The sequence below is a fragment of the Rhodnius prolixus genome, unplaced genomic scaffold (assembly GCF_049639745.1).
Source record: "Rhodnius prolixus isolate KJV_2025 unplaced genomic scaffold, Rpr scaffold_37, whole genome shotgun sequence".
Lineage (NCBI taxonomy): Eukaryota > Metazoa > Arthropoda > Insecta > Hemiptera > Reduviidae > Rhodnius > Rhodnius prolixus.
In genome coordinates this window covers 456,196-482,250 of record NW_027411587.1, presented here as the reverse complement: position 1 = coordinate 482,250, position 26,055 = coordinate 456,196, and the positions used below count along the sequence as shown (strand labels likewise).

Below are 26,055 nucleotides of genomic sequence, written 5' to 3'. Positions count from 1 at the left end.
AGCATTACTCTACCGTGCACGTACTTAAAATAAATAGGCCACACCTCCGTGGGCTATTGTAAAGATTAACCGAAAATAGTTCTATGATACTGAAAAATAATTCAGAATTACCTACCTGAAGAACAGTTCCACATATGAAGGGTAGAAGTTTTTCTAGTTATCACCATGAGTGAAATAGAAATAGAATAGAATAGAATTTTTCTTTTAATGTAAATCTTTTATCAAGCAGTTCAAGTACGTAGCAATTAAATTAAATCATTTTGTACTCAATTCTCATAAAAAAAGTTTAATTTGTTTCTTTATTAAAATTACCTATTCCAACCATGTTCCTATCACGCTCTTCACTTGCTAAGTGAGGAAGGTTACAATTGTGCAGGTGTGCTACTCCAAATTTATTAAATCGTAAAAAAATGTGTAAAAATAATGAAATCAAAATTAATTAAACCTAGAATAAAAACCACATTATCATATAAACTAGGAAATATTTTTTTGAAATTAAATTAACAAAAGAAAACTTTATAGCAGTAAACATACAACTGGCTATTATAATCAATTTTGTGTTTGGACATTTTCAACTTCCTTAAAGAAAGGAGTTAAATATAATTTTAAAAATAATAAACACATCAAAATACCTTAAGATCGACGCAGGAGTGGCAGTAACATTACCACTAACTAGAATATGATTAACAAGAACACGCACGACACTTACCGGCTGATATTATCAGAAAGACTCATAAAAAACTGAAGACATAGAAATAAATAGACAATCAGAAACTAAACACAGCAAATACGATAGAAAATAGAAGATAATAATCTCTCATTACTAAAGCAGACAAAGGCAACTCTACGGTAATAACAGATCCCGACTGTGTCAACAAAACGACTGACTTCAACAAAAACAGAAACGCAGAGGTTAATAACGTCCTCACAAATAATTCCAACAGCTAATTTAGACAGCTATAAAAACATCCACCTTTATCGTATCAAACAATGAAGTACAAAAATAAGACCCATGAATCCAACAGCTCCTAACCTGAGAGCACTTCCCTAAGTTTACAAATCCAAATTCCCCATTCAAAAAATAACAATAGCCAAATTTAACGATTTTATTACAATTTATTTATAAGAAAAAAATTAAATACAAAAAACTTCAGAGGTCTGAAGATCATCGTCGTCGTCTATATCTTGTAAATTGTAATACATCTTCACGCACCATTTTCATCTTCACCTCTCATATTAACTTATTGCATATATGTTCTTCTCCTTATTTGGCATTACACCCACAAAAGTCCCCAGTCTCCTTCATTTTCCAATTGAGGTTTAGAGTCGTACAAAGTTTTTTCAGGATATGGTAGTCGGCGTACACCCAACCCCCGAAATAATAGAGGACCTTGGATTCAAAGAATTTATTCCGTTTGCAGAATCTATCTCCAAGGGAAGATCTCTTGGATGTGTAGTGTGTGTGCCTTGGTGTGCCTAATTAAGTGAATGTAGTGTAAGTGCAATGTGTTCCTGTTGCACTTTGGTAGTGCATGCAGTACTGTTCTATGAACCCGTGGGATTGCAACACATGGGAAGCTGCATGCAACAGCGATCCCCTGCGGGATAAGATACAGATTGGAATGCATTTAATTGTGATGGTGTTTATTTTCTTTTAACAACTTCACTGCTCATCTAAATTGTGCGAGTACTTTTTTTATAATAGCAATGCTGCTATCATTTTATTATAATTACTCTCTATTGTACAAGGAAATATAATAATAAAATTTCAAAATCAAATATACATTTGTACAAATATATTAAGCAATAATTATTAAATATTAACGAAAGTTTTACATAAGTATATTCCTTTTATTTACATCTTTTGAGTTAGATTATCACTTTCTTTATTGTTAACTACTATGATAATTAATGTAGACATTAAACGAACCTAGAACGTTGTTTATCACTGCAGGATTTTAAATTTCCGAAATTTGGCTGCTTGAACTACTTTTTACTAGCAATACCAAAATTTAGAATGTATTTATACTATTATATAATTTATTTTATATAAAATTTAGAGTATATATTTTATTTATGTCTAAATAAGAAAAAAAAATTGAACATTCTCAAAAACCAACGTGTTATCTTCTAAAATAAAAATGGAATCACGAAAGCCAACTGAGCGAAATCAGTTCAATACATACCGTGAAGACAAGGATGAAATTTAAAGGTTTGTATGTCGTCCACTCTTAACAATCAACACCGCTAATTTTATATCGAAACTATTGCGATAATATGCAGAAACTGTTTTTATCAACAATGTGACTGGAATAATACACTTTTTGTATTTAACGCTCACACATTATTTAACAGGAAGATGGATAATGCATTGATCTTTTTTCTAGACGTAACATGCTTAGTTTCTTTATCTAAAACAATTTCAGATCTTTCTGTTTCTTGAACCCAACTTTGTGATTTAATTCTCAAAAAAATCCATTCAAACGATCGTAAACAAGGAAGGAAAGTACTATAAGCGATCATATCAACGATACCCAGAAAGTTTATCAATTTCAGTGAACTGACGACTTATAACAAAGAGAATTTAGTGCATTAGAAAAAGTTAGTACACTATAATAATGCCTAGGTTAATAACAGCAAAATTATATTACTAAATTCAGCAGCAAAAAATTACAACATAAAAAAAATAAAATAAAAATGAAGCAAAATAAAATAGTCAACTTGCCTTATTTTATAAATGGCGAAACATTAAATAAAAGTGACTAGGTTATATTTAAATATATGATGTATAAAGGCAAAAGTAAATTCCCTTTTAAGTCATCAGAGAATTTTGTTGACAGTTTTTCAAAAGCATATTTATTCCTTCCCCATTTTTGTTTTTTCAAATATAAAAATAAATATATTTAAATATAAAACTAAAATTACTAAATTATGGGAAAGAAATGTGTTACATTCTTTTAATTAAAGAAGGTTAGAAAAAGAGCTGGGTTGCCTTAAGGACATGAAGTAATCGCCACCACTCCATACAGCTTATCATGACCTCCAAGTGGAAGATCTATTGATTTTACTTCATTTGGCTTCTCTTTGGTTGAACTTTCTAATTTAAGCCTAAAAAAAAAAACATGTTTAAATTTCTAAACAAAATGCAGAAAGTACTATGTATCATTGACAAGAAAAATTCGGTAAATGAATTCTATTTTTAAACTGAATTACATAAATCTTTTATCCTCGATTAAATTTTTAAGTTTGGTTTCAAGATGGTGGTGGAGATGAAAGTGGTAACACACTGCTTTATCAAATCTTAAAAAGTTCGTATTTGTAGTAATTAAAAAAGAGGCAAACATTCAAGTTTACGTTGTCCAACAAAGCAGTTTCTTAAAGTATACAAATAAGAATTTACCTTGAAAGTTAAAAACAAAAAAAAATTGTTTTTAAAAGAGAACCATTTAATTTTACTTTCATTTTTGGGCGCTACGGTAGGGTAGCCAAGCGGTTAAGAGGCGAGACCAGCAAAGCTAATATGGATTCTGGTACTGGGTTCGAATTCCCGGTCTTAGGTCTTGGATTTTATTTAATGGTTAATATAAGAAATTTACAGTAAAGTTTGTTTGCTATTCGCCTCCGTCCAGACACCTAATTGGTAGTGGGACGTAAAGTCCGCCTGAAAAATAGGCAATTACTTTACTTTCAATTTAAATTTTAGAGCTAAGTTTAACAAATTTAGCTATTAGATTTGGATTAAATTACATCATTTCATTGTAAATTTTTTCAAGTATTTATTTCTACTTTACACAGTTTATCAATTTTCTATAACTTAATAAATTTACAAAAAAAGAAAACAAACCTACTGAAAATAACAGTGTAGTAGGACATGGCTCATAAATAAGTTCAAAAAAGTACTACGTTACTGACTCAACATCGTTCAGAATTTTTAATTTTTATTTTCTGTAGTTTCCGTAAAAAACAGTTTTTTATTAACGGTTTTAGTGACAAAACTCGCCTACAAATTATTATTTTTTTCTCTTGGATAAATCACTAACACAAAAGAAAAGATGATTACATTAATTGAAAATAGAATAGAATAGAAAAATTCTGTATTTTGTGTATTAACACATTACAGGGGTTCTGTGCTAAATACTAAAAAGTAAATAAAATACCATTAATTGAAAATATAAGTCGGTTCAGAAGGTAAAAAAAAAGAAAAAAAAAGAGCAATTTGATTAAATTTAACTTACGTATTCCAATCCGTCCAGAAATACATGTTATCAGTTATTGCTAGACCATAAGGATAACTACAATTCTTTACAATAGTTCTTAGTCTATTTGCTTCAACATTTAGGCATTCTGTAAAAACACAAATTGAAAGATACGTATTTACGATTTAAGAATAATTTTTTAATATTTTTTTTTTTAAATTATTTTGCGATAATTATGTAACATCAAAGAAAAGACTTACCTATTGTTTTAGTACCAGCGTCTGCCCAACAGAGTTCCTCAGTGCTCCAATCTATGGCCAACGAGTTTGGCAGTTTAATGGAAGGTGCTTGGGCAATAATTTGCCGATCAGTTCCATCTAAATTTGCCCATTCTATTTTTGGAGCTTCTCGATTCCAATCAGACCAATACACTTTCCTAAAATGATATTTCCGTATCTATAGTTCCATCACTTTTATTTGAGGCATTTTCAAAAGAATATTAGATATTCGGGTTGGTTCTGCGGAAACTGCAACTCCAAGTATCCCACCCACCAATGTGTCTCTTCAGTATGGTTCCACCTCATGTGTAATATTAAGCGGCAATGAAAACTTTGCTGGTATTCCAAATTGGAAGAAGATCGATCGAATAATAAACGAGAACTTCAAGATTTTTGTGAAATTATTTTGTAAACGCCTTCAATTATTATTTATTAAACTTAGCAGGCTGTTTAAGTAAACAGGCACTTTCACTTGAAATATTTAACCGGACAGAAAAAAAATTATGCGTTTTTTCAACTTAAAGATGTTCTTTTGAATATGGTAAGGGGTGGGTGTAGCGAGGCACAATTATCAGTTGTATTTATACCTGGAACACCAGTTACTTAGACTTACGTTCGACAGTTACATAACTATTAGATCAAAAAAACTCAACAGCAGAAACCGGTCATTTAATATTGCAATAATTGCTTACAGAAAAAGTGAAGTCGAAATAATGTTCATTCCCGACTTTTTAAATTTATGGCAATTTTCGCAAACAAGAGCTTCCAAAAATTAACAGTTATTATATTAAGTAAAAGCATCATCTTTATTGTAGTATCTTGTTCTAAAAATTAATTTTTACGGGTTTAAAAAAACTGTGGGCACTAATAATGTTCTATAGATAACTACCTACCTCCTGTAAGGATTTACAGCAATCCCTCTTGGATTTACTAAGTTCTCAGAGGCTACAGTCCTAACTTCTTTGGTATCTAAATTAACTGCCACTATTTTATCATAACCTGAATCTGTCCAATAGACTTCTCGGTTCAACCAGTCAATTGCTAATCCTTCTGGAGACTGAATTCCTGAAAGCAAATGTAAGAAAAATGTACCATTTCCTTCATTATTAAACAAGCTTGTTAATAATTTAAATTCAATTTTCTCCATCAACAATATTGTCTGAAATAAAAAACAAAAAATAAATAAAACAAACATAAAATATAAAGTAATAAAGAACCAACATCTACAAGCTAAATACAAGTATCAGTGATGTTGAGAATACAGGGAGTAGTTACCTCGCAATCGGCGATTAATGATAGTTGCTTTACATATCTTATACAATTTGCCAAAAAGTTTTCAGGTTTTCTTTTGGTAAAAATATTATTAACAGCACTAAGCCTAATTCTGCAAGACGAAAAACTGAAAATAATTTTCGGCACATTGTATTATATATAATGCAGGCATCTTTTTATTCGCCATAGGTTTTTATATTCACAACTGTCGCAATTGGAAAAACCTGAAAGGTTTATTCGACCAACCATGAAAGGTTTAATTGCCCACTATTGGAACTGAGGGGCCACCTCTGTGTTGGTTATTCAAGGGTTGGAACCATAAGCCTTCAGATTAAAGTGCTGCAGGAAACCATACTCGGCTCGTGGTCAAAAATAGTAGTACCAGTTGATGGAGGGCGACATTCCCTCCCTACCAGATTTCAGACACATCTTGGCTTGGCGGGAGTGTTGTTTGGCTTCATCTGGCGCATTATTTCAACAGGAAGTAATAAAAGTCAACACACCTATCAAATATCTTAAGTTTCTTAATTATTGAAGTGACTGGATATTGAAATTTATGGCGGCAATAATCGCAAATAACAACAGTAATAGTGTTACTTAACTTAGAAGACGATTTTATATAATGTTTTGTGTCGAATCGATATTTATTTAAATCATAAATAAAAGTTATTACATAAATCAATACTATAAATATTTACCTTTATCCATGAAAACTTTAAAATCAGTACCATCATATTTGGAACTTTTTACTTGCAGATTTGTAATATCGCTCCAGTAGACTCGTCCGTCCACACAATCAAATGCAATGCCTAATAATAATAATAATAATAATAATAATTTAGATGGAATACACTCTGAATAATAAAAATCAGGGAACGGACTAGCTGAGTGGCCAGCGAATACTGGATTTCAATAGGGAGATTACAGGTTCGAATCCAACTATTGGCTCATAGATTTTCTCTTCCTAGCAGCTTCTTACAGCTCACTGTCCGGTGATATCTGTAACGACAGAACACTGTCCAGAGGCCGGCAGACCATTATAAAAGCTGTGGATGCCAATGACGCGCCTTAAAATAAAATAATTCAGAATACAACATAACCGTTAAACTTAGATGGAACTATACATCTATATATACCTATTATGGTATATTCTTACACATTTTTTCTCTCTTCAGTTTAACCCGGATTTGAATTGATTCGAACGATGTTTGCCAAACGTTTCTCCTTACACGATTTCTACTTTTTGATTTGTGATCTCAACTTTTAAAAAATCGCCGATGTACGATATACATAGTAAGATGTACGATAGAGCTACGCAAGCTGGCCGAATTTCGCTACTTTAGTTTTCTTCAAACTCAATTTTTTTTTTATCAAATAAATTTAAGTGGAATATAGTTTCTTTTTTCGATAAATGAAAACACCATATTAGATCAGTCAAGTCATTTATACCCAATCCCAAAAAAAGATTTTAATAAACAAAATGAGATCGTTGCACAGATAACATCAAACAAATTCGTAAGATTAGGGTTTGAACTTCTCTCTCAACACCTTACCACTAGACCAATCTGTCTGAACCTACTTTACCTCTAAGTACTAAAATAAACAACAAAAATAAATGCATAAAATTCAGAGGAGAAAAAGGAGTGTTTGCAGGTTTAAAGCTTGCTAAGATAAATCATCGGAAGGGCAGTAAATGCGTTAGCTAAAAATGGCTTTAATTAAAAGAAAATAATGGCCTATATTTAGAAGAGATGGGTTTTCAATTTTAACGTCGAATTTGTTTTTATTTTTCAATTGAAAAGTTAACTTTTCTTACACCTTAATATTATAGAAACAATATTTTATTTCTTTTTTTAACTTGTGACTAACCAATAGCCGTTTGATTTTCATTAATATGAATAGGACGTCCTCTATTAGTGGGACTAAACGGCACCTGAAGTATTGTACGTCCTTTGTTAACAAGTAAATACTCCTCTTCCTGCTTTCTTGCTTCTATAAAACGCAATATAAAACAAATATCAAAACACGTTTATTCCGCAAGCAATTGTTTTAGAATTTATTTTGTTTTTACCTTTACAAAAAGTCCCATTTCCATAAAAGCCGTCATTACATTCGCAAATAACTTTACCATGAGCATAAGTACAGGTTGCATCTGGACTGCATAAGTCTGGCAGTTCGTAACATGTAACTACTGACTCACAGTGTGTTCCATTTCCTTCATAACCCTGAAAAGGTAAAAAGTATAACCCAAACGTTACCTTCTAAATATGTTAAAGCACATCTGATTTATAACTAACATTTAAGGACAAATATATTTTTTTAAAATTATAACAATAATTTTTAAAAGCGCTTTCTTTAGAAATGAGAATCTCTTAAGCATGTTTTGTAACGAGAGAGCCCTGTCCGAAGACCGACATTAAAAAAGTTTCGGCCACCAGCGATCTCATATGTTAATGCGTCTTAAATTAAAAATAACAATTATCAAAATTTTAACGGTTTTGTAATAAGAGTAAAACTTGGGTATTCTTTAGCTCTTATTTAATTGATTAGATGATGGGCTTTCTTTGGTAAGTAAAACAATTATAGCTATCTTTTTTGCGACGTAACAATTACGAATATTAAGGAAGTAATCACTTCCTTATGCAATGCGGGGATTTCGCTAAGCTTCTTGTAGTTAATAGTTGCACTGGCACTCTTTTTTAGCCCTATCGCCATTTTTCTCAGACGTGTATGAGCATCCAATTAAGAAGCTTGGCCGCAGGCTGGTTGCCCGCATATGTTACTAGTACTGATCTCGTGATAATTCAAAACAATATTACGAAAAATACCTCTTTGCAGTTGCAAACGTATCTGGAGACGCTGGTACTGTATAAGCAGTCGGCATACTGAGAACATCCTCCTAAAACGTCACAGCCTAAAATCTTTTCTGTACACTCCAATCCATCACCTTCATAACCTTCGTTACATATACATTCGTGTTGGCCATATCGTTGAACACACACAGCATTTTCGTGACAAGTGGAACATACATATTTTTGTTCTATAAAAAATAAATAAATATAAAAATATAAATAATTATAAATACAAATTTTGTATGGATACTCTCCATAAACGGAACAGCACACCTAAAGTATCAAAGCATTTTGGTTTGGCCCAAAATTTTGGAGTGTACAAAAAGTAAATAAATAATGGTTAAATTGTGAATGTAATAAAAACTATTAAGTATTTCGCCGAATAATTAAAATAATGCTGTCTGATAGTCATTAAATAGGGTTGCTGGACAAAGTATAACGAAAAGAATAAAAACCTTCCGATCTTCACTTTTAACATATAACACTAATTTCACTAAAATACCTTGATAAGTTGATATTACCTTCCAATTCACATACTCCTTTTGCATTTTTTTCGTAGCCATATATGCAGGCACAATTGTATCTGCTGTTGTAAATATTGTAATAACAGTGGGCGTTTGGTCCACAATCTCTATCTTGCTCGCATTCTCCTTGAAATAAAAGATCATGTTCAGTAAAAGAAATGAAATATATATATATAAATAAATAAAAAAATATATATATGTAGTTAACTGTTAAATTCAACAAGTTGGCAGATGTAACCATCTCCTTCAAAACCACTCGGACAGATACATCTGTATTGCTGCTCTTCGTGCATAAAGACACACTGGGCATCGGGATGGCAATGCAAGCTATCGCAAGGACCAACTGCAATCATTTAAAAAACAATGAAAAAATATATTGAATGAATATACTAATACTAAGCAGATTCTACATGAAATCGAACAAAATGTGTCACTTACCAATCGGATAACAAGTAGTTCCATCACCTTCAAAACCATCTTTACATATACATATGTACCTATCACTTTTATCGTCGTGAATACAAGTAGCATTGTAATGGCAATAATCGGCACTTTCATTGCAAGACAGATCTGTAAGATTAAATTTTTTTAATTTTTTCATTTTTCAGTAACGAGCATGTCAAAATAATATTAAATTTCTAGGAAATTAACACCATTTTTGCTAAAGTTGAGCTACAACGCAGTTCAAAATCCTCTCAAAAATAATAAAAGTATTATTATATAAAGTAGAATATTACGTACTTGCAAGAGATACACAAAACTGAAGATTTTTGAATCTGCGCCACTGTGCTCAAAGATCTCGAATCTTTATTCAGATGAAAACTCAATTAGAACAACTGACAATAGAATAATTCTTCGGCATTGAGAGAAAATTTATAGATCATATAATTTATTCATAAATTAAAAATGTTTATTTAATTAGTTGAACAGCTTTATAACCACAGTTGCTTACCCATTATTCGGCATTCCAATCCGTCGCCTTCATAACCAGCCTGGCACATACATTTGTAAGATTGTTCATTTGGTACATAAATGCATTGTGCATTATGGTGGCACTGCTCACTGCAAGTATCTAGTAGAATACAGAATAAAAATAAAAGTAAAGATTACAACTTCTTGATCCTTGCTAAATTGTTTTTCAACTATATTATTATAATTTTTTCTACTGCTTATAACCCAGTTGATATTTAGTTCAAATAACTGATATTTTAAACGTCACTTGAAGAATAAAGTACCAAATGCTTCAATTTAATTTTTGAATAAAGCCGTGAGTAGAGTCATTTGTTTTATTTATTTTCATACTTATTTACAGTTTCTTTAATAAATTATTAGGGTTAAAAATCAACATAAGTAAAAAAAATAAACACAATTTTGGGACTAGTGAAAGTTGAACTTTTGATGAAGACCTCTAAGAGAAATTTAAAAAAGAGGTAACTACCAAAGCAAAAAATATAAGGAACATCGGATAATTTCACAGATCTATTCACCAATTAATTTTTTGAAAATAAAATACCTAATAGTAATTTAACTTAAAGAAAATACTTTTACCTTTTATGTTTCCCTAATTGATTCAATATTTATTGTTTTTCGAAATTAATAAATTATGTGGATCTTATTTTTGACGGCTAACATGGAAAAGTATTCACTGTTTCTGCAAAACAAACTTCAAAAATAATTTTTTTTTTCCATTTTCAAAACTGATAGCAGAAATTTTAACATTTTATTGGAAATGTTTCTATTTCCACATAATGTTGGATATTTCAGCGTGTTAGTATAAAGCAAGCTTCATAAGCAAGCAATATGATAGGAATATTTGAAAAGCAAAGGGTAAATACTATATTTAAAGCATGAAAATTAAATAAAAAGCCAAGCTCGTGAAGAAACGTAATAAAATATATTTTATTTTTATATTTTTAAACTAATTTTAAGGTGGTTTTCAATCTGATATACTTTATTTTTTGTCCGTTAATTTAACTTCAATGTTTGTGGCTGCGGAATTTAGCTCAGTATGAAAAAGCAACAATTCTTGTAAAGCAATGAGTGATATAACTAATCAATACGTTCACATATTTCAAACTGTAAGTAATAAAAAAGATTACTAAATAAAAATAAATAATATTCACTAGTTAAATAATTACTAAATTATTTGTGAAATTGACCTTTCTCTGCACCTACGCGCCAAATATGAAGAAAGGAGCACAGATGCAGGGAGTGTTCTTTCTCTGTGCCAATTCTCCTGTTTTTGGAACTTCCCTACAGATAAATGATTAAAAGAACAAAACAAACAAAAAAATGTCTAAGATGGAGTATGCAGAGAATTCGCTCTTTTTTGCTATAAATAACAAGCCAGAGTGGTTGTAGGATTTCTGAAAAGACTGGGGCAGGAGGGTTTGGTCCAAGAACAAAATTAATAGAAAAAAATTCAAGCCTCTTACAGGAGGAATTTCGCGCAACAGGAATAAACGTCCAATTTAATTCGATAGGTAAAACTGTAACCAAGAGGTAGATTAAGCGGCGAAATGCAGGAAATTCATAAATAGAACCGACGCCATTCTTTAGGGTCGCAAAATGGAAAAATGAGGTTCAGGACTACCATGAAGAGAGCAACCATGAGAGAACTTCTTTAAAATAGTGAAATGTACGGTAAATATACAATTGAAGTCAAATGAAGAAATGAAACGTGGAATAGAAAAAGTAAATTAAACTGAAAAACAAAATTGGGAAACGCAACAATTAAAGTATCAAAAGCTACATATTAAAAATTATACTTTTGTCAAACAATTTATAAAAAACGTTTACTTCTACATTCAATTTTGAAATATGTGAACGTTCAAAGATGGCATAAAAATTACCATTTACCTTCCCATGGATTTTGTGTAGTAAGAGTTCCATGACCAATCGTACTATCGTAATGTCTGATGCATATATCATCCCTTTCATAATAACCCGGAGGACACCAGCATGAATTTCTTAAGCATGTACGATAGATGGTTTCATATGATGCTGCCGTAGGTACGCAAGAAAGCCCATTCCGTTCATATCCAGGCAAACAAATACATGCATTTCTATCCAGTTGTACTGTACATCTAGAATAATCTGGGCAATCTAAGTCAGATGAACACGCATCTACAAGCCAGAATGGTTACCTCATTCTCGTGCAAAAATCTTTTTAAAAGTTTTAATCTTTTTAAAACAATGCGAAAATAAAAATGAACTGATTCTTAAGACTTCGCCGATAAGCATAGCATTATAAAATATATCTTTACCCCTAGCCCAAAGCAAATTATATATAGTACATTAAAATTCTATAAAAATGAGAATTTAAATTATACGCAAAATTCTAAAAAATAATTTTTTGTATAAAATAATTTAAAATAAATGTGTATAATCAGGCTGAAGTAATACCCGTTCTGACTGGCAAACAGTCTGGATAAGTCCCATATCCAGATAAACAAACACATCTAGGCGCCTGCTCGTATTCAGTAATGCATCTCGTCCCTTCAGGGCAATTCAAGCTTCTGCAATCGTTTTCTGCAATTTTACATAGTATTTTAGCATGAAGTACAAAATTATAGCGAAGGCTATAGACAGAATAATTCAAAAATAACAAGAACAAAATAATTAATAAAACTACTCCGTGCCACTCCTTATTTTGATAAATGATATTAAATGCAACGAAGTATTTGATCTTAAAAATTTGAAAGTTTAGATTTATATTCACGTTGAGTCAAGTACAAGAGTCACTAAGCTACTTTTTTTTCTGAATGGTACTTCTGCATCCTCGATGCAAAGGATGGAAAGCAGTATAGAGAGAGCTATTTCAATCTGCTGCTCCTACACTGAACTAACAAGGGAATATTTCACATTCTCAATTAGCTTTTTTTTCTGGCATAAAATAATTATTCTCCCTCTAAGAACACATACTACACTAAAATTATTTTTTTATTCTCGCTATACCTGCATAATCTGGTGAACAATTTGGTGGTGTTCCAGAATAACCAGAGGGGCACGAACAGTACGCTGTACCATCTCTAGTTTCACAAACTGAGTCTTCTGGACAGACTATTAAACTACATGGTTCAGCTCCTGAAAATGTTAATTTGATATATCAAAAAGAGCAAAAACATCGCAAATGAATTTTTTTAATTTCTAAAACAATGTTAGTCTCATAATTTTAGATTTTCAAAATTTAATTTTCAGAAGAAATAATCATTTCTTGACCGAAAATTACATATTTTGAAAATATAGATGCTTGCTATAAAATGCTATTTGTGTTTGTGTGTGTGTCTAGGAGAAATGAAAATTTAATAATTTTTTTTTTTAGCTTTTATTTAAATTTTTCCGCGTAAATACTATCTTCAATTATATGTGCTTGATATACCCCAAAAAATTTTCATATACCAAAGTTTGCTACTTACTATAGCAGTAACCGTATTCATCTTGTTTGTATCCATCTTTACATCTGCAGGTGTGATTTCCCGGCAGATTGATACAATCTGCTCCTTCGGAGCATGGGTAATCCGAACATTCATCTATATCTTCGCAAGAAAAACCTGCAGGAGTTGATGCGCCTACCATTTGGTATCTACAATAAAACATCAAGAATAAAGAACGACGGTCAAAAGGTTATTTTATTAATAGTGCGATTAATGAAATAATCAAAAGCAATAATTTTATTTTCATTAAAATAATCGAATGCTATATGAAGTTCCACGACACCAAAAAAAGAAAAATATAAGGACATTTGTACTTCACATTCTGGGTAACTAAAATAAGGTGCGAAGTAAAGTTTGAAGTTCTTCTAAAGTCCATTTCAATGTAATATACTACACTGCGCAATATGAGATGCAATTCCCACTTTTTAAAACATTTTTATACGATATAAAACGACAGCTGATTTCCGGTAATCATAACATAAAAACCTACAACTTATCTTTCAATTTTCTATGAGGTTTTCCAATTTTGATTCCCTAAATATTTATCTCAGCAATTTGACACATCAAAATAAAATATTTTATGATTTAATTTTATACTAAATTTGAAGAAAATGACGAGGGGATTTCCCTGGAACTTTAGCCTGTACCAACTCCTTGTACTTCTAGTAGTAAGAGAAAGCTCTTTTTTTATATGATATACGAGTATATATGACTAAATAAAGCTACTTTTAGTCTAACAACCATAGCAAAGTTAGATTAAAGGGCATTTTACTTCCTCCATAGAGAGATATAGACGACATCTACGGCATTATTATTTTTAACATCTGATTTTCAGCAATATAGTAATGACGGCGACGGAAAACCGGGAGGAAACATAGACAGACCATGAGACTGAGAGATAAAATATGCATTTCAAAAATTATTCTATTATAATAAAATGTAAGACGTCCATTAAATGATAAAATTATTTAGAACTTACCCTTGCCTGCATGAACATGTTGAATAATCATCAGGATTATGACAGATAGCATTTTCAGGGGTCCCTGGTTCTTCATGAAAACCTGCCAAAAATTCATAAAATTGGGAAGTGTTTATTATTTTTATATAGAAAATAGTTTTTGCTAATTGTCCCGATTCGGAAATGTGTTATTCAGACATTATGATGCAACTTTGTATTTTTTTTTTTTTTTTTTTTTTTTTTTACAAATACTAAACTCTTTACTCCTGTATTACAGAACAATATCCAACATGGTGAATTTAACTCTCCACTTCTTCCAACTTGCTCATGGCGCTTCCCCTCTGTCTTGAGAGCGGCTAACTTTATTATTTAAATTTCAAGTTGTTAAATACATACGTATTTAAATTAAATTCAAATTTAGTAAAAATGTATAGTATATTCATAAGTGGTAAAAAGGAACTAAATAATTTTGTCCAATAATAAAAAAGTAAAGTAATCGCCTATTTTTTCAGGCGGGGCTTAACGTCCAACTACCAATTAGGTGTCGTGAACTGGGGCAAAAGCACATACTTTACTATGAACATTTTATTTTTATGAAAAAAAAAGTATCTACTATACATAGCCACTAGACAAACACCCTTCCTTGGTCAATAATATTTATTCTGGAAATTAATTTTAATTTTTTATGTAAAACTGGTTACTTTCGCAATATTTTCCGTTTCCTGTAAAACCTGGTTTACATTGGCAATAATAAGATCCAATTTCATTAACACATATAGCATCTGCATGACAAAAATTCGTTCCGTCGACGCATTCATTAATATCAGTGCAACCAAAATCTGTTTGAGAATCTGAATATACATTGTTGTTCAACTGCATGAAACTAAAAAATAATCAGGGATTATTATTTATTTAAATTAATACAACTGAAATTTTGCTTAAGTTGCAATAATAACTTTATAAAAATATCTTACCCAGAATTGCAAACACATCTATAACCATCTCCTTCTACCAGGCAAGAACTATTTGCTACACATTCCTTTCTGCCTTCAATACAAGGGTCATCTGATTTCTCTGTAAATTGGGGTTACAATTTTAATCTGAGAGTGACACTCCTTTTTTTAGGAAATTCAATCGCTCTAGCAGAAATCTTAGTAAAAAATCCTATATAAATACTTCCTAGACCAAGGAAGTACACAATTAAATTTTGCAATCATTAGGTTATAACGAGCCTATGAAATCTTCCAGTTTAACTCTAAGAAGATTGGCCTACGATCTTTTTTCATACAATTACACTAAAAACCTAAGTGGTCTGCAGCAAATAAATCGAGTAGCCGATAATTAATCTTTTTTGCCTATCTTTACTCTTTACTAATTTATTTTTTATTTTTTCAGTACCTCTGATAAAACTTTAGAACTTTTAAGACATTTTTAAATGGAGAAAAATGCACTTAAGTCCAACAAGGGCCATTATTAACGAGCACCCTAACTTAATAATGAAGGCTAACATCCGGACGCTAAAAAGAATTAGTCCCTTTTCTTTTTTTCTTTACTACGAACAGCTTTCCAAAAGGTTTCTAGGGACCTTTCATATTAATTTCGAGTTGGGCCGATGTCTCTAAGAGCTTTTTGAATTAAGAATCTTTCACACATTCTTAACTAATTTTTACACAGCATAAAAAATTAGCATCGTGAGACATTGAGCCTACATTCCAATAACCTTAAATACAAAACGTGATTGAGAGATTTCGTTCCCAGTCTCAAAACTTGCTTTCCAGGCCGCATATCCCGTAAATTTTTAATTTGCTAGCTATACCTATTCTATGTAGTTATTTTAGCTTGCCAGGATGCTCGAGTAGATTTTCAATGATCTCGAATCGACAAAGAAAAAACTAATGGCTTTGTGAGCTGCCTTGAATGTCTAGAAAGATGATGGGTATCAAGCGTATTCCTTCTTAATTTAAACTAGAACTCGGGTATCTATCAAAGAAAAGAAAGCATTAACGAAACGCAACTTTCATACTATCAACGAAATAGATTAATGTGAAGTCTGGTAGATAGCTTAAAATCCGTTTTACGATCATGGCAGTGCCCTCAATTACGCCATAGCTACAGGGAATCCACAACACATTTATTTTCAAATATGATTCTCATGTTCTTTAAACCAAATTGGATATCACTCTCAACTTTCTAAATCTGCATCAAGCACTAAAAATACGAAATAAAATGTTTATACATGCCTGAACCTCTAAATATTTTGTTAAACGATGCAAATCTTAATATAGATTGATCTTTTTCATAATTTATATAATTTTTAACAGATTCCATTTTAATGGTTGGCATGTCCTCTTCTGCAGCCCGGCAGTGTTCAAAGAAATTTATTGTTTGATCAACAGCCATTGTGTGAACTTCTCCATTTCCTAATTTAATTTCGTGTCTCGAATTGGATCTATATTCTTCTGTAACATGAAAATAAAATCTTACTTAAATGATGATAAAAATTATAATAAATTAATGAAAAAAAAAAAACCTATAACCTGTTCCAGTTCTAGTATACAGTTCATTAAAGTCAGGCATGTCTATCTGAATATCGCGAGGAATGTTCGGCAGCGTTCCATGTACTTCTGCTTCCATCCGGATATGGTCGAATAAATTTAATCCTGTATATTTCTGTTTTATGTTCACCCGATAATAATCGTCAAAGGTGATATCAGCTGTATGATTCACAACTCCACCTAAATTTTCAAACAAAGTTTTCAACTTCTACCAAATCATCACTAGCGATTGAATTTCAGATAATAAACTCAAAATACTTCTGATACTTGGAGGGAAAACCATAGATTTATTTCAAACGTTGCAGAAACACCAACAAAAAATTGTTTTATTTAAAAGTTCAATTAGTTGTAAACAAAAAGCTATTTATTTATAAAATGACTTTTGATTGTGGAAAATCAGACTTCTGATGTGCACCATCAATCAATTACTGATAAAATTAAGTATTATATTAAAACCATTACATTATTAAAATGTGTAAGACTTCTTATTTCTCTTACTCTACTAAAAGAAGGTATTAAAACCCTCCAGATTTTAGATTTCAAGTTTTTACCGGATTAATCGTTTCGAGTCCCCTGAGACAGAAAAATGTTTTTTACCCATTAGACTGGGCATCTCTGACTGTCTTTAGATATACACCATAACTAAATACGAAAACACGCATACAGTTCAAATTTGATACTTCAGTTTAGGTGCCAACTACATACCTGGACAAAGACATACATTTTCTATAAACATAGTGTCCTAATTGTAAATTCCTAAATCAGTAACTTTTATTTGCAACATTTTCCCCAGAAAATTTGATTAAGAGCAGTTCTGGAGAAATGATGGTGGTCATGGTGATATTTCCATATTTTGAGATTGTTTCGCAATCAGCTCGTTTGAGTTATTTAAACTTTTATTGTGATTAAAAACACATGAATTTACAACTTTCATTTGCTTTAATACTTTCTGGAAGAATGCCTATAGAGATTACGCTCTGTGGGGAGTGAGTTATAATCAGGTAACTACAATGTTAACTTGTTGCCACTGCCTTCTTGACTTAGCTTTGAAATGGCTGAATGATTTAAGAAGACATTTTATGTAAAGGGTATATAGGCAAATATTTTTAAGACTCATGTTTTTTAAATTAAAACACCCACAAAATAGGGTTTAAAAAAATTTATTAAAAACAATATATGCATAGGAGGAAATGGGATGATTAGAAGGAAATAATAAAAAAAAAAGAAACATAAATAAAATTTTCGAGGTTTTCGGAATTTTCTCGTTCACACATAATCCAATTTTTCAAAGCAGGATACTGAAAATAGATTACGGTGGGTTGTTTAAAATTGGCAAATAAGATTCACACACGAACCCATGTTTATATATACCCTAACTAAATTAATGTTTAACAGGCATTTATAAGTTCAGAGAAGTGGTTTTCAAAGAACATTTTCTAAAATAAAATTATGCACTATTTGCAAAAGTAAAAGATGTATTACAGTAATAAACCACTTCAGCTTACCAGAAAGCATATAGCCATTTTTAGCATTTCCTTTTGGAGATGCAAACAACCATCCGACAAAACTGTCCAATGTAAATAAGAGTTGCAAAACGTATCCTACAGATTCTGGAAGATTGTTTACAGCTATATAAATTTTTCCATCTTTTGTTATTATATAGCCATGAAAGTCCAGATCCTCTAGGGAAACACTATTTATATTTAGTTTAAGTTTTCCGAAAATCCTTCTAGCAGTCTCTGCAAAATTATGTTCAATACAAATAACAATTATAAATAAATCTTATTTATTTAGTATGTTTTAAAGCTACTCCTTATTTTTACCTCTTTCCAAGCAAGACCGACCATTTCCAAAATAACTTGGCTGGCAACGGCAGCAATAACCTTCTGGTTCTTCATAACATTCTGCATTACTATGACAGTTTGTACCACCTTCAAAACAAGTCCTTGGCTCTCTGTGTTCTTCTAGTCACAAATAAAAAGAAACAATATAAAATACGAATTTGGGAAGATAGAAAGATCTTTAAAAAGATATCTGCGTCATTCTAGGTATAGCAACATCCTCATTAAAGTCGGGACACCAGTATCTTGAAAAATTGCTGACCCGTTTTACAGTTAATGTTAACTGTAAAATAAACCAGCAAAATAAAATACAACGCGATTGACCACAGCATAGAAAAATGAACTTTTGTATAATACACTAAAAAATAGCAAAACCCCGAAATTTAAAAAATGTAATCTATGATTTTTTTTTACGGAAATTAGTTGTGAAATAAACCCAATAAACTTTTCACGTAGAATTTTAATAAGCATAAAAAAATATATTCAAATATGTTTAACATGAGTGTAATAATGATCTGGGACAGTACATTACATTTCTGCTTTATAACTTCCGCAACTCTAGCAGTAGCCAAGAAAACTGAGCTGCTTCACAAAGCGTTTTCAAACAAAACTTGAACAGTAAAATGTAATCTTAGATAAACTACGCTTCTCTTTTAATTGCCAGTCACGCAGAACATGAAATCTGCGGCAAACTTTAACAATTACATCGATTTTAGCGACTATTAAAATACGGTATTGGAATTTTATATATTTTTGTTAAAAATAATGAAGTTCCCAAATATGTAAATAATTATAGCTGAATTTTAAATAAGAGTTATTCAGTTACATCAGATATTACTTCGGGGATTACCAAGTTCAAGTAACTCTTTAGGCTATCTGCATTTTATTAAAAACTATTCCTAATTTAACAGAACTTGACGTTTAAAGCAAAGTATTGCATATTTTTCAAGAATCTGTACGCTAATTTGAACTGAATTTTATAAATCATAAACTAGAATTTTTTCACCACTGTAATCTCCGTAAGAATTAGGAGGTGCTTCCACATTGCCCGTATCGTCTATATTTCCTATTCTGAACAGAAACAGTCCAGGCCTATCAGCATTAGTCCACCTTAAAATCCAATTTTATTAGATAAGGAAATAAAATTTGAAACAACACAATTTCAACCAAACTTGAGAAGCTACTAAATCACCCACTTGTCCAAATTGATTACTTGATCTGTACCGGAACCTCTTAATGTATAGAATTTCCCTTCTGGAGCAACAATTCCAGCTTGTGCTTTGGCTTCAGGTAATCCATATTTATTAGTTGCTTGCATCCATTGTATTCCACCATCAGCGTATAATATTTCAGCAAATGATTCTTCTCCATCTGTCGATATCACCGCTTGGAAAGTATTGAGCTAAAATGAATGATTAAACAACGTATAAATATTGCACAAAAAGTCTTGGTAACAATTTTTTTAAACAACTGCTTTTGTCCTAGAGTAAAAGTTGAGCTAATTTTAATACACCCATAATTGATAAAAAATTGATGATATATTCCATTTAATGACATACGTACTTTCCTACTATAATTCAATTAAATGATATGAGATCAATAATGTAGACAATGATTTCAACTGTTAACGAGCCTTAAATCAATAAATAAATAAATATGTATTAAAATGATATGGTATTAAATCATACCTTACTTACAAGTTTAACCGTGTTTTTCTAAGTTCACATAAGAAAATTTGGATACTAAGAAAAATATACAAAATTATTTAGTAGAAAAATGTTTAGAACTTACCTTATCTTTACCACCTTCATGGTATCCAACGTGATCCCAAGTCGATATGAATAAACTTTTCGCTTCATATTTCTGAGGCAAATTTGGATATAAGTTAAGAATATTATGTGTGGATCTTTGTAAAAGTGATGAATCATTCGTTTCTCTATAGTATACTTTTCCTTTACCCGTGGTATCAACATTAGAATAAAGAGGAGCTATTACCGGATATTGCAATGGAAATTCAATATTTGAGAAGTAGGATGCCTCATATACAAACGATAAAAGGCCATTCGTATTTACCTGAAAATTAGAAAAATCTCTTTAATAATGGCAAAATTTAAGTTCTGTGAATCAGTAATTTCGAAATAAAATCTTTCAAAGGAGATGTACCATTCACACACACACGGTGGCCAAGGGTTTTTTTTGTGTGTGTGTGTGTGAAAGGAGGTAGTTTAGGCATGAGTAGATGTTTATATTTTCATTCAAAAACAATTGACTTGCTTTGTCAAAGAGATTGTTTACTGATAACAGTTTACATGAAATCTTTAAACTATAAAATAAATATTAATAATCGAAAGTCATTAATAATTATTCTAACTCACACGCCTCTATGAGGTTCTGAGACGACTCCAAGCCAGAATGAATGGGAGGAATTTTAAGAACTAATTTTAACAAAGATCTAAATGTAAATAAAGTTTTTTATAATCCATAACTAAAAAAAACTTTTGCTGTAAATTCTGCTGGACGACGATTAATACAAATCTTTGGGCAACAATGGATTAAAAATGTGTTACTATTTGCAGAGCAAAAATACAAAAATAACTTAATCTGATTATTTTGTTATAACAAAAAGATTTTAAATTTATTTTAAAAATAAAAACTTTTTTTTTTACAAATTTAAAGTCGATTACCTCACTAAAAGCTTACATGAAGTCATACTTATTATTGATTTAGATCTCTTCTTCGTGGGTCTTGATAGTCACTGTAAGATTATCATCCGAAGAAAATAAAGTTTGACAAAAAGTTAGCAAAGCATATAACAACACTTAAATGAGACTTCCTTCTTTGTATTTTATTTTACCCTAAATTTATGCCGCAAATCAAGAATTTATGAATAACTATTTATTATCGTTTCGGAGCGCAAAATGCTTGCGACCAGAATTTGTTTTTCTTATTAAAAGCTAAATTTTGGGGATATATGTATAAATTTTAACACTAAAAAAAGATTACTTAAATGGCTATATAATAAATATTTCCCCTCTAAGCTATAGCCACTTTCTTATTTCAGAAGCCGAGAACCTTGGTTTACATTTCATTCTGGTACTTTCTTAAAGGAAGATTAATAACCTTCTTATTGAAGGTTATTTAGAACAGAGATATCTTTAACAAAAAAAAATAGATCAGTTTTAATAGTTTTTTTTTTTTAGCAATTTCGTTTCAAAATAACACATCCTTCACCAATCGACCTCAATGATAGGGCAAATTTATCAACTGTTGATATCTAAATCCTCGAAAAAACTGAAATCAGACATTATAATGCCAAATTTTGATGAATGTTAAAAAAATATTCTATGCTGTTAATTATTACTAATCTCACTTTTCATAAACATAAATGTAGAGGTTAAAATTCTGAATTTTAAGAACCAGTTTTTTTTTCAATTCATTTTGTAAGCATGTGATATTATAAAGAGTTAGCGCAAAGTTTGTTGAGGAAAGGATATCTCATGCGTCTATGGGGATGGACCTCTTAGGCAGTCGTGGTGATTCCATTTCGACAACATCTCTTACTCTGACCAGCAAGATTCGGCAGCTGTTTGAATGATTTCTTCTTCCTACGACACTTACATATACCTCTTCTTTTTTTGAGGTGGGGCTTAAATGCGACGTACAAGTGGAAACTTAAAATTCGATAGGTTGCTAACTAAGAAAAAACACTTTCATAGAGCCTAGAGACAGTAGGGATGTCATGGAATAGCTTCGGAAGGCTAGTTTCTATATTATAAAGGTTTCCTGTTTGCAAGTGAACCTAACTAACCTCCGCTAATAAGGCAAAGGACACACCTCTTAGCCATGGGTCTTGAGCCGGACCAGGAATAGACTGAAGTTAGACGATTTGTAGGGCACGGTAGATCCAGAACTAGTGAAAACTTTACCTAGAAGAGAGGAAACGATTCCTGGGCACATGGACATCAGTAAAGATAATACGCGAAAACGACTAGTGGAAAAAACCTGGGTTTTTTGTTCTACAACTACAATGGCAATAAGCCTGTTTAGTAATATAATAAGCTTGTTTAGGCTATATGCATAGAAAAAAAAGATTATTACTCGTGAATTTAATAACCGGTATAAAACCATTTTCAGTAACCATTAAAAATTTATTAAAAAAATTAAAATTAATGTTTGATTGATGACTTCTTTCTAAAATTTCTAGCTATGGAAGAAATTGGTGCGAATATTTTCTTTACAAGGAATTTTTTAAATTTAGGCTTCTCAATTAAAGAGTACACAATTTATACCTTCTTATGATTAATAAATGATGGCACTAATTAATGATTGATCTTTTCATAAATAAGTATGTATCTTTACTAATAAAATTACTAACATAGAAGTAATTATTATAGAAACTATAAAAATTTCTCTATCAATAAGCCGTCAAATTATCATCCCATTTGGTCGAAGATCAAACACAAGGTCACTGAACTTATCTTTTATAGTTACAAATGAAGGATATATGTGAATTACATTTTTATTTTATTCAATGTTATTATATTTTTATTTTAATCAATGCTATAATTACGTATTTATAAATATAGTAATAATTTTTTATTATTTTTAATTAATAAGATATGTTGTCCTTTTGTGCAATCTAACTTTAGATATCTCTGTTTAGATAGTTTTGTATTAAATTTAGTTTTGTTTTTCTTAATCAACTTCCCAGCTTTTTTTTTTTTATTGATTGCCTACATTAAAAAAAAAGAAAATTATGCAACTTTTTCCTTATTTTTAATTACCAACTTTCTTCTTTGGCATTGGTTCTAAACAATGACTTTTTACTTTGTGTGCTCTTCTTAAGAGGATGTATGAGAGATTTTTGACTTTATGTTTTTATCGGAAATTGATATTTTGAGGACCATGAACACATAAATGGTTTTACCAAACTGGACTGTGAACAGTCGTTATGTGAAAGTAATAAGCACATTTAAAAGTGGAAACCATAGAACGTTAAACTGTTTAATATTTCTTGGGAAACCAATGAGATTCTATGATATTTAATAAAAATTAAAAATATCTCACTAAAAATGCTATTTTACAATTTTTTCAGTTACAAAACAAAAATAAATAAATGTTTAAAATATGACTGCATAAGTATTTCTCGAACATATATGTAACATAGTTATAGAAAACTTTATTTTAGCCAAGTGCTATTTTCGTGCACGTTCGGTCTTTATACATTAAAAAAAAAGAAAAAAAAAATTAAAGTAATGCCTATTTTTGCAAGCGGGCTTTACGTTCAACTATCTAAGTAGATGTAGCAGATGGAGGCGACTAACAAACATACTTTACTATAAAGTTCTCAAATTAAACATTAATTAAAACAAGGCCTTGACCGTGAATCGAACTCGGTACCATAATACTTTGCTTCGATTGCCTTGCCTCTAACCGCTCGGCTATCATGACGCCTACTATTATTTGAATATTTACATATAACCGGCATTCTGATGGTACAGGTTCATAGTATTTGGTTAACCGGGCATTCAGGTCAAAAACGTAATGAAACAATAGTTTACCTAGCTCGGGAGGGTCCCCATAGGATTATCAAAGTGGCCTGACTCCTTACTGCAAAGTGTTTCAGAAGTGCAGCCAAAAAAATCACATCATAAATAGTCGTGGATTAAACCCAGGCTAGAGGCAGGCGATAAATTTCATTACTGGCCATTCACTAAGTTCCCGAGGCCTTCGATCTATCTTAGGTCTCTTAACGGCTCACTGCAGAAAGAGTACGTGACTATGTCGATACAGAGGGACAATAATACGCTAACAGAATTTAATATTGACTATAAGGTTTAGTTGTTCATTGCTTACATCCAAGCTTTAGTTTAGAGAAATTGGGTTTGAATAGAGGCAACTGAGGATTTATTTATGTTTCTATAAAACAGGAGAGTTAACCCACTTTATCTCCTTACAGCTGGAATTTACTCAATAAAGCTTTTAACGAATAAGCTCTTCCGGAAAACCCTACCGCAGATAGTTCTATGCATTCATGAAGGTCTTAAACATTTATTCTTTAACATTTTTGTTAAAAAAATAATTTTTCGCACAACAGGGGATGGGAGGCTTCCCTGTGCTATATTTTTTCCTTTTAATGTACAATCTATCTCACTTACAAAATTAAAGGCGGAATTGATTGTGTGGCTAAATTCTGAGTCTGGAGAAATAACTTGACTGGAAGCGCGTAGTTTTCCTGAAGGGATTTTTAATTTATTTTCCGTGATTTTTTCGGAAGCACTTTAAGTTGATTAATTTAAATCTGTTTTTGGAAACGGTATTTTAGAAGGGTTCCTGGAACAACATACTTTCATTTCGCATTAAGTGCCATTAAAGGAAACTATGCGGTTCGACCATCAGTTAAAAACTGAATTAGGGTTGACTGCTGCTTAAATTCAGTCTAATGAAAGATGATGGGCCTGAAGTATTAATTTATCGAACAATCTCAATTTTCATTTACCTTAATTCAGTTTAAAAAAAAAATCATGAAAATTGATTTCAGAATTTTTAGAGCAGATAAATCATGCGATCCTCAAATCGAAACGAGACAACAATTTGTTATAAATATTCACAAGCTTGAACCTTTAGAATTAACGTAAGAGAATGTCATGCTAGTATTGACAGTTTTTTTTTGTACACTATTAGTGTACAGACTATTCAAATTTGGTTAAGTTAAAACTTTAAACAATCTTTTCGACAAACAATGCTGATATTAGTCTGTAATGAATACTAAAATTAAAGAAAACAAATTGAGTAAAATTTACTTACAAAGATTGTATCATAGGAATCTCCAAAAAATTTCACAGGCACAGATAGCAATACTTCAGTTGACACGTCATCACCTTGCTCTAACGAATTATCGAGAGGAGATCCATAGGGATAGAATTCAGAAAGAGGTAACGCAAATCCTGGTGGTGACACAAATAAAAGTAGACAAAGTATAATTTTCTGATGGAAAATAGAAAAGTTATAAAGATAAAGGTTTGTTGCAGCCATGTCACATAATGTAATACTGATCTTTAAATTATCCCATACCCGTCCGGGTCAAGGGGCATTACTGATTATATCTTACCCCTACCCAAGTGTAGTAGGGTACGTCACTTA

The 26,055-nt window shown here is 31.1% G+C and overlaps 1 protein-coding gene across 5 annotated transcripts; it reads right to left on the bottom strand.

Annotated features, from left to right (window-relative positions):
- Positions 1-1,781: 1,781 nt before the first annotated feature.
- Positions 1,782-25,973, bottom strand: Ndg (Nidogen). Of its 5 annotated transcripts, none has more exons than XM_074116812.1 (27): positions 25,720-25,973; positions 20,704-20,985; positions 20,109-20,314; positions 19,919-20,022; positions 18,895-19,035; positions 18,577-18,810; positions 17,054-17,251; positions 16,757-16,975; positions 15,491-15,590; positions 15,218-15,399; positions 14,538-14,619; positions 13,541-13,707; positions 13,080-13,208; positions 12,528-12,653; positions 11,982-12,248; positions 10,075-10,194; positions 9,561-9,692; positions 9,331-9,465; positions 9,120-9,248; positions 8,575-8,786; positions 7,818-7,971; positions 7,616-7,738; positions 6,445-6,555; positions 5,368-5,539; positions 4,457-4,632; positions 4,236-4,344; positions 1,782-3,108 (listed from the first exon to the last, which is right to left on the bottom strand). In XM_074116812.1, exons 1-27 carry the CDS (start codon positions 25,945-25,947, stop codon positions 2,994-2,996), a joined length of 4,353 nt encoding a protein of 1,450 aa, XP_073972913.1. In that variant the 5' UTR covers positions 25,948-25,973; the 3' UTR covers positions 1,782-2,993. The 5 variants fall into 5 exon arrangements, with proteins under 5 accessions (XP_073972913.1, XP_073972915.1, XP_073972914.1 ...); XM_074116814.1 differs by having other exon boundaries at positions 18,895-19,032; XM_074116813.1 differs by having other exon boundaries at positions 19,922-20,022.
- Between the last annotated feature and the right edge of the window lie 82 nt (positions 25,974-26,055).

Bases quoted from the DNA above. Each gene is read 5' to 3' on its own strand.
- Ndg (XM_074116812.1), bottom strand. From the start codon at position 25,947: ATGGCTGCAACAAACCTTTATCTTTATAACTTTTCTATTTTCCATCAG. The intron at 13,209-13,540 runs GTAAGTAGCAAA...TAACATTTTCAG, and splicing joins TGAATACGGTTACTGCTATA to GAGCTGAACCATGTAGTTTA. The intron at 12,249-12,527 runs GTATTACTTCAG...TCTGGCTTGTAG, and splicing joins CTGTTTGCCAGTCAGAACGG to ATGCGTGTTCATCTGACTTA.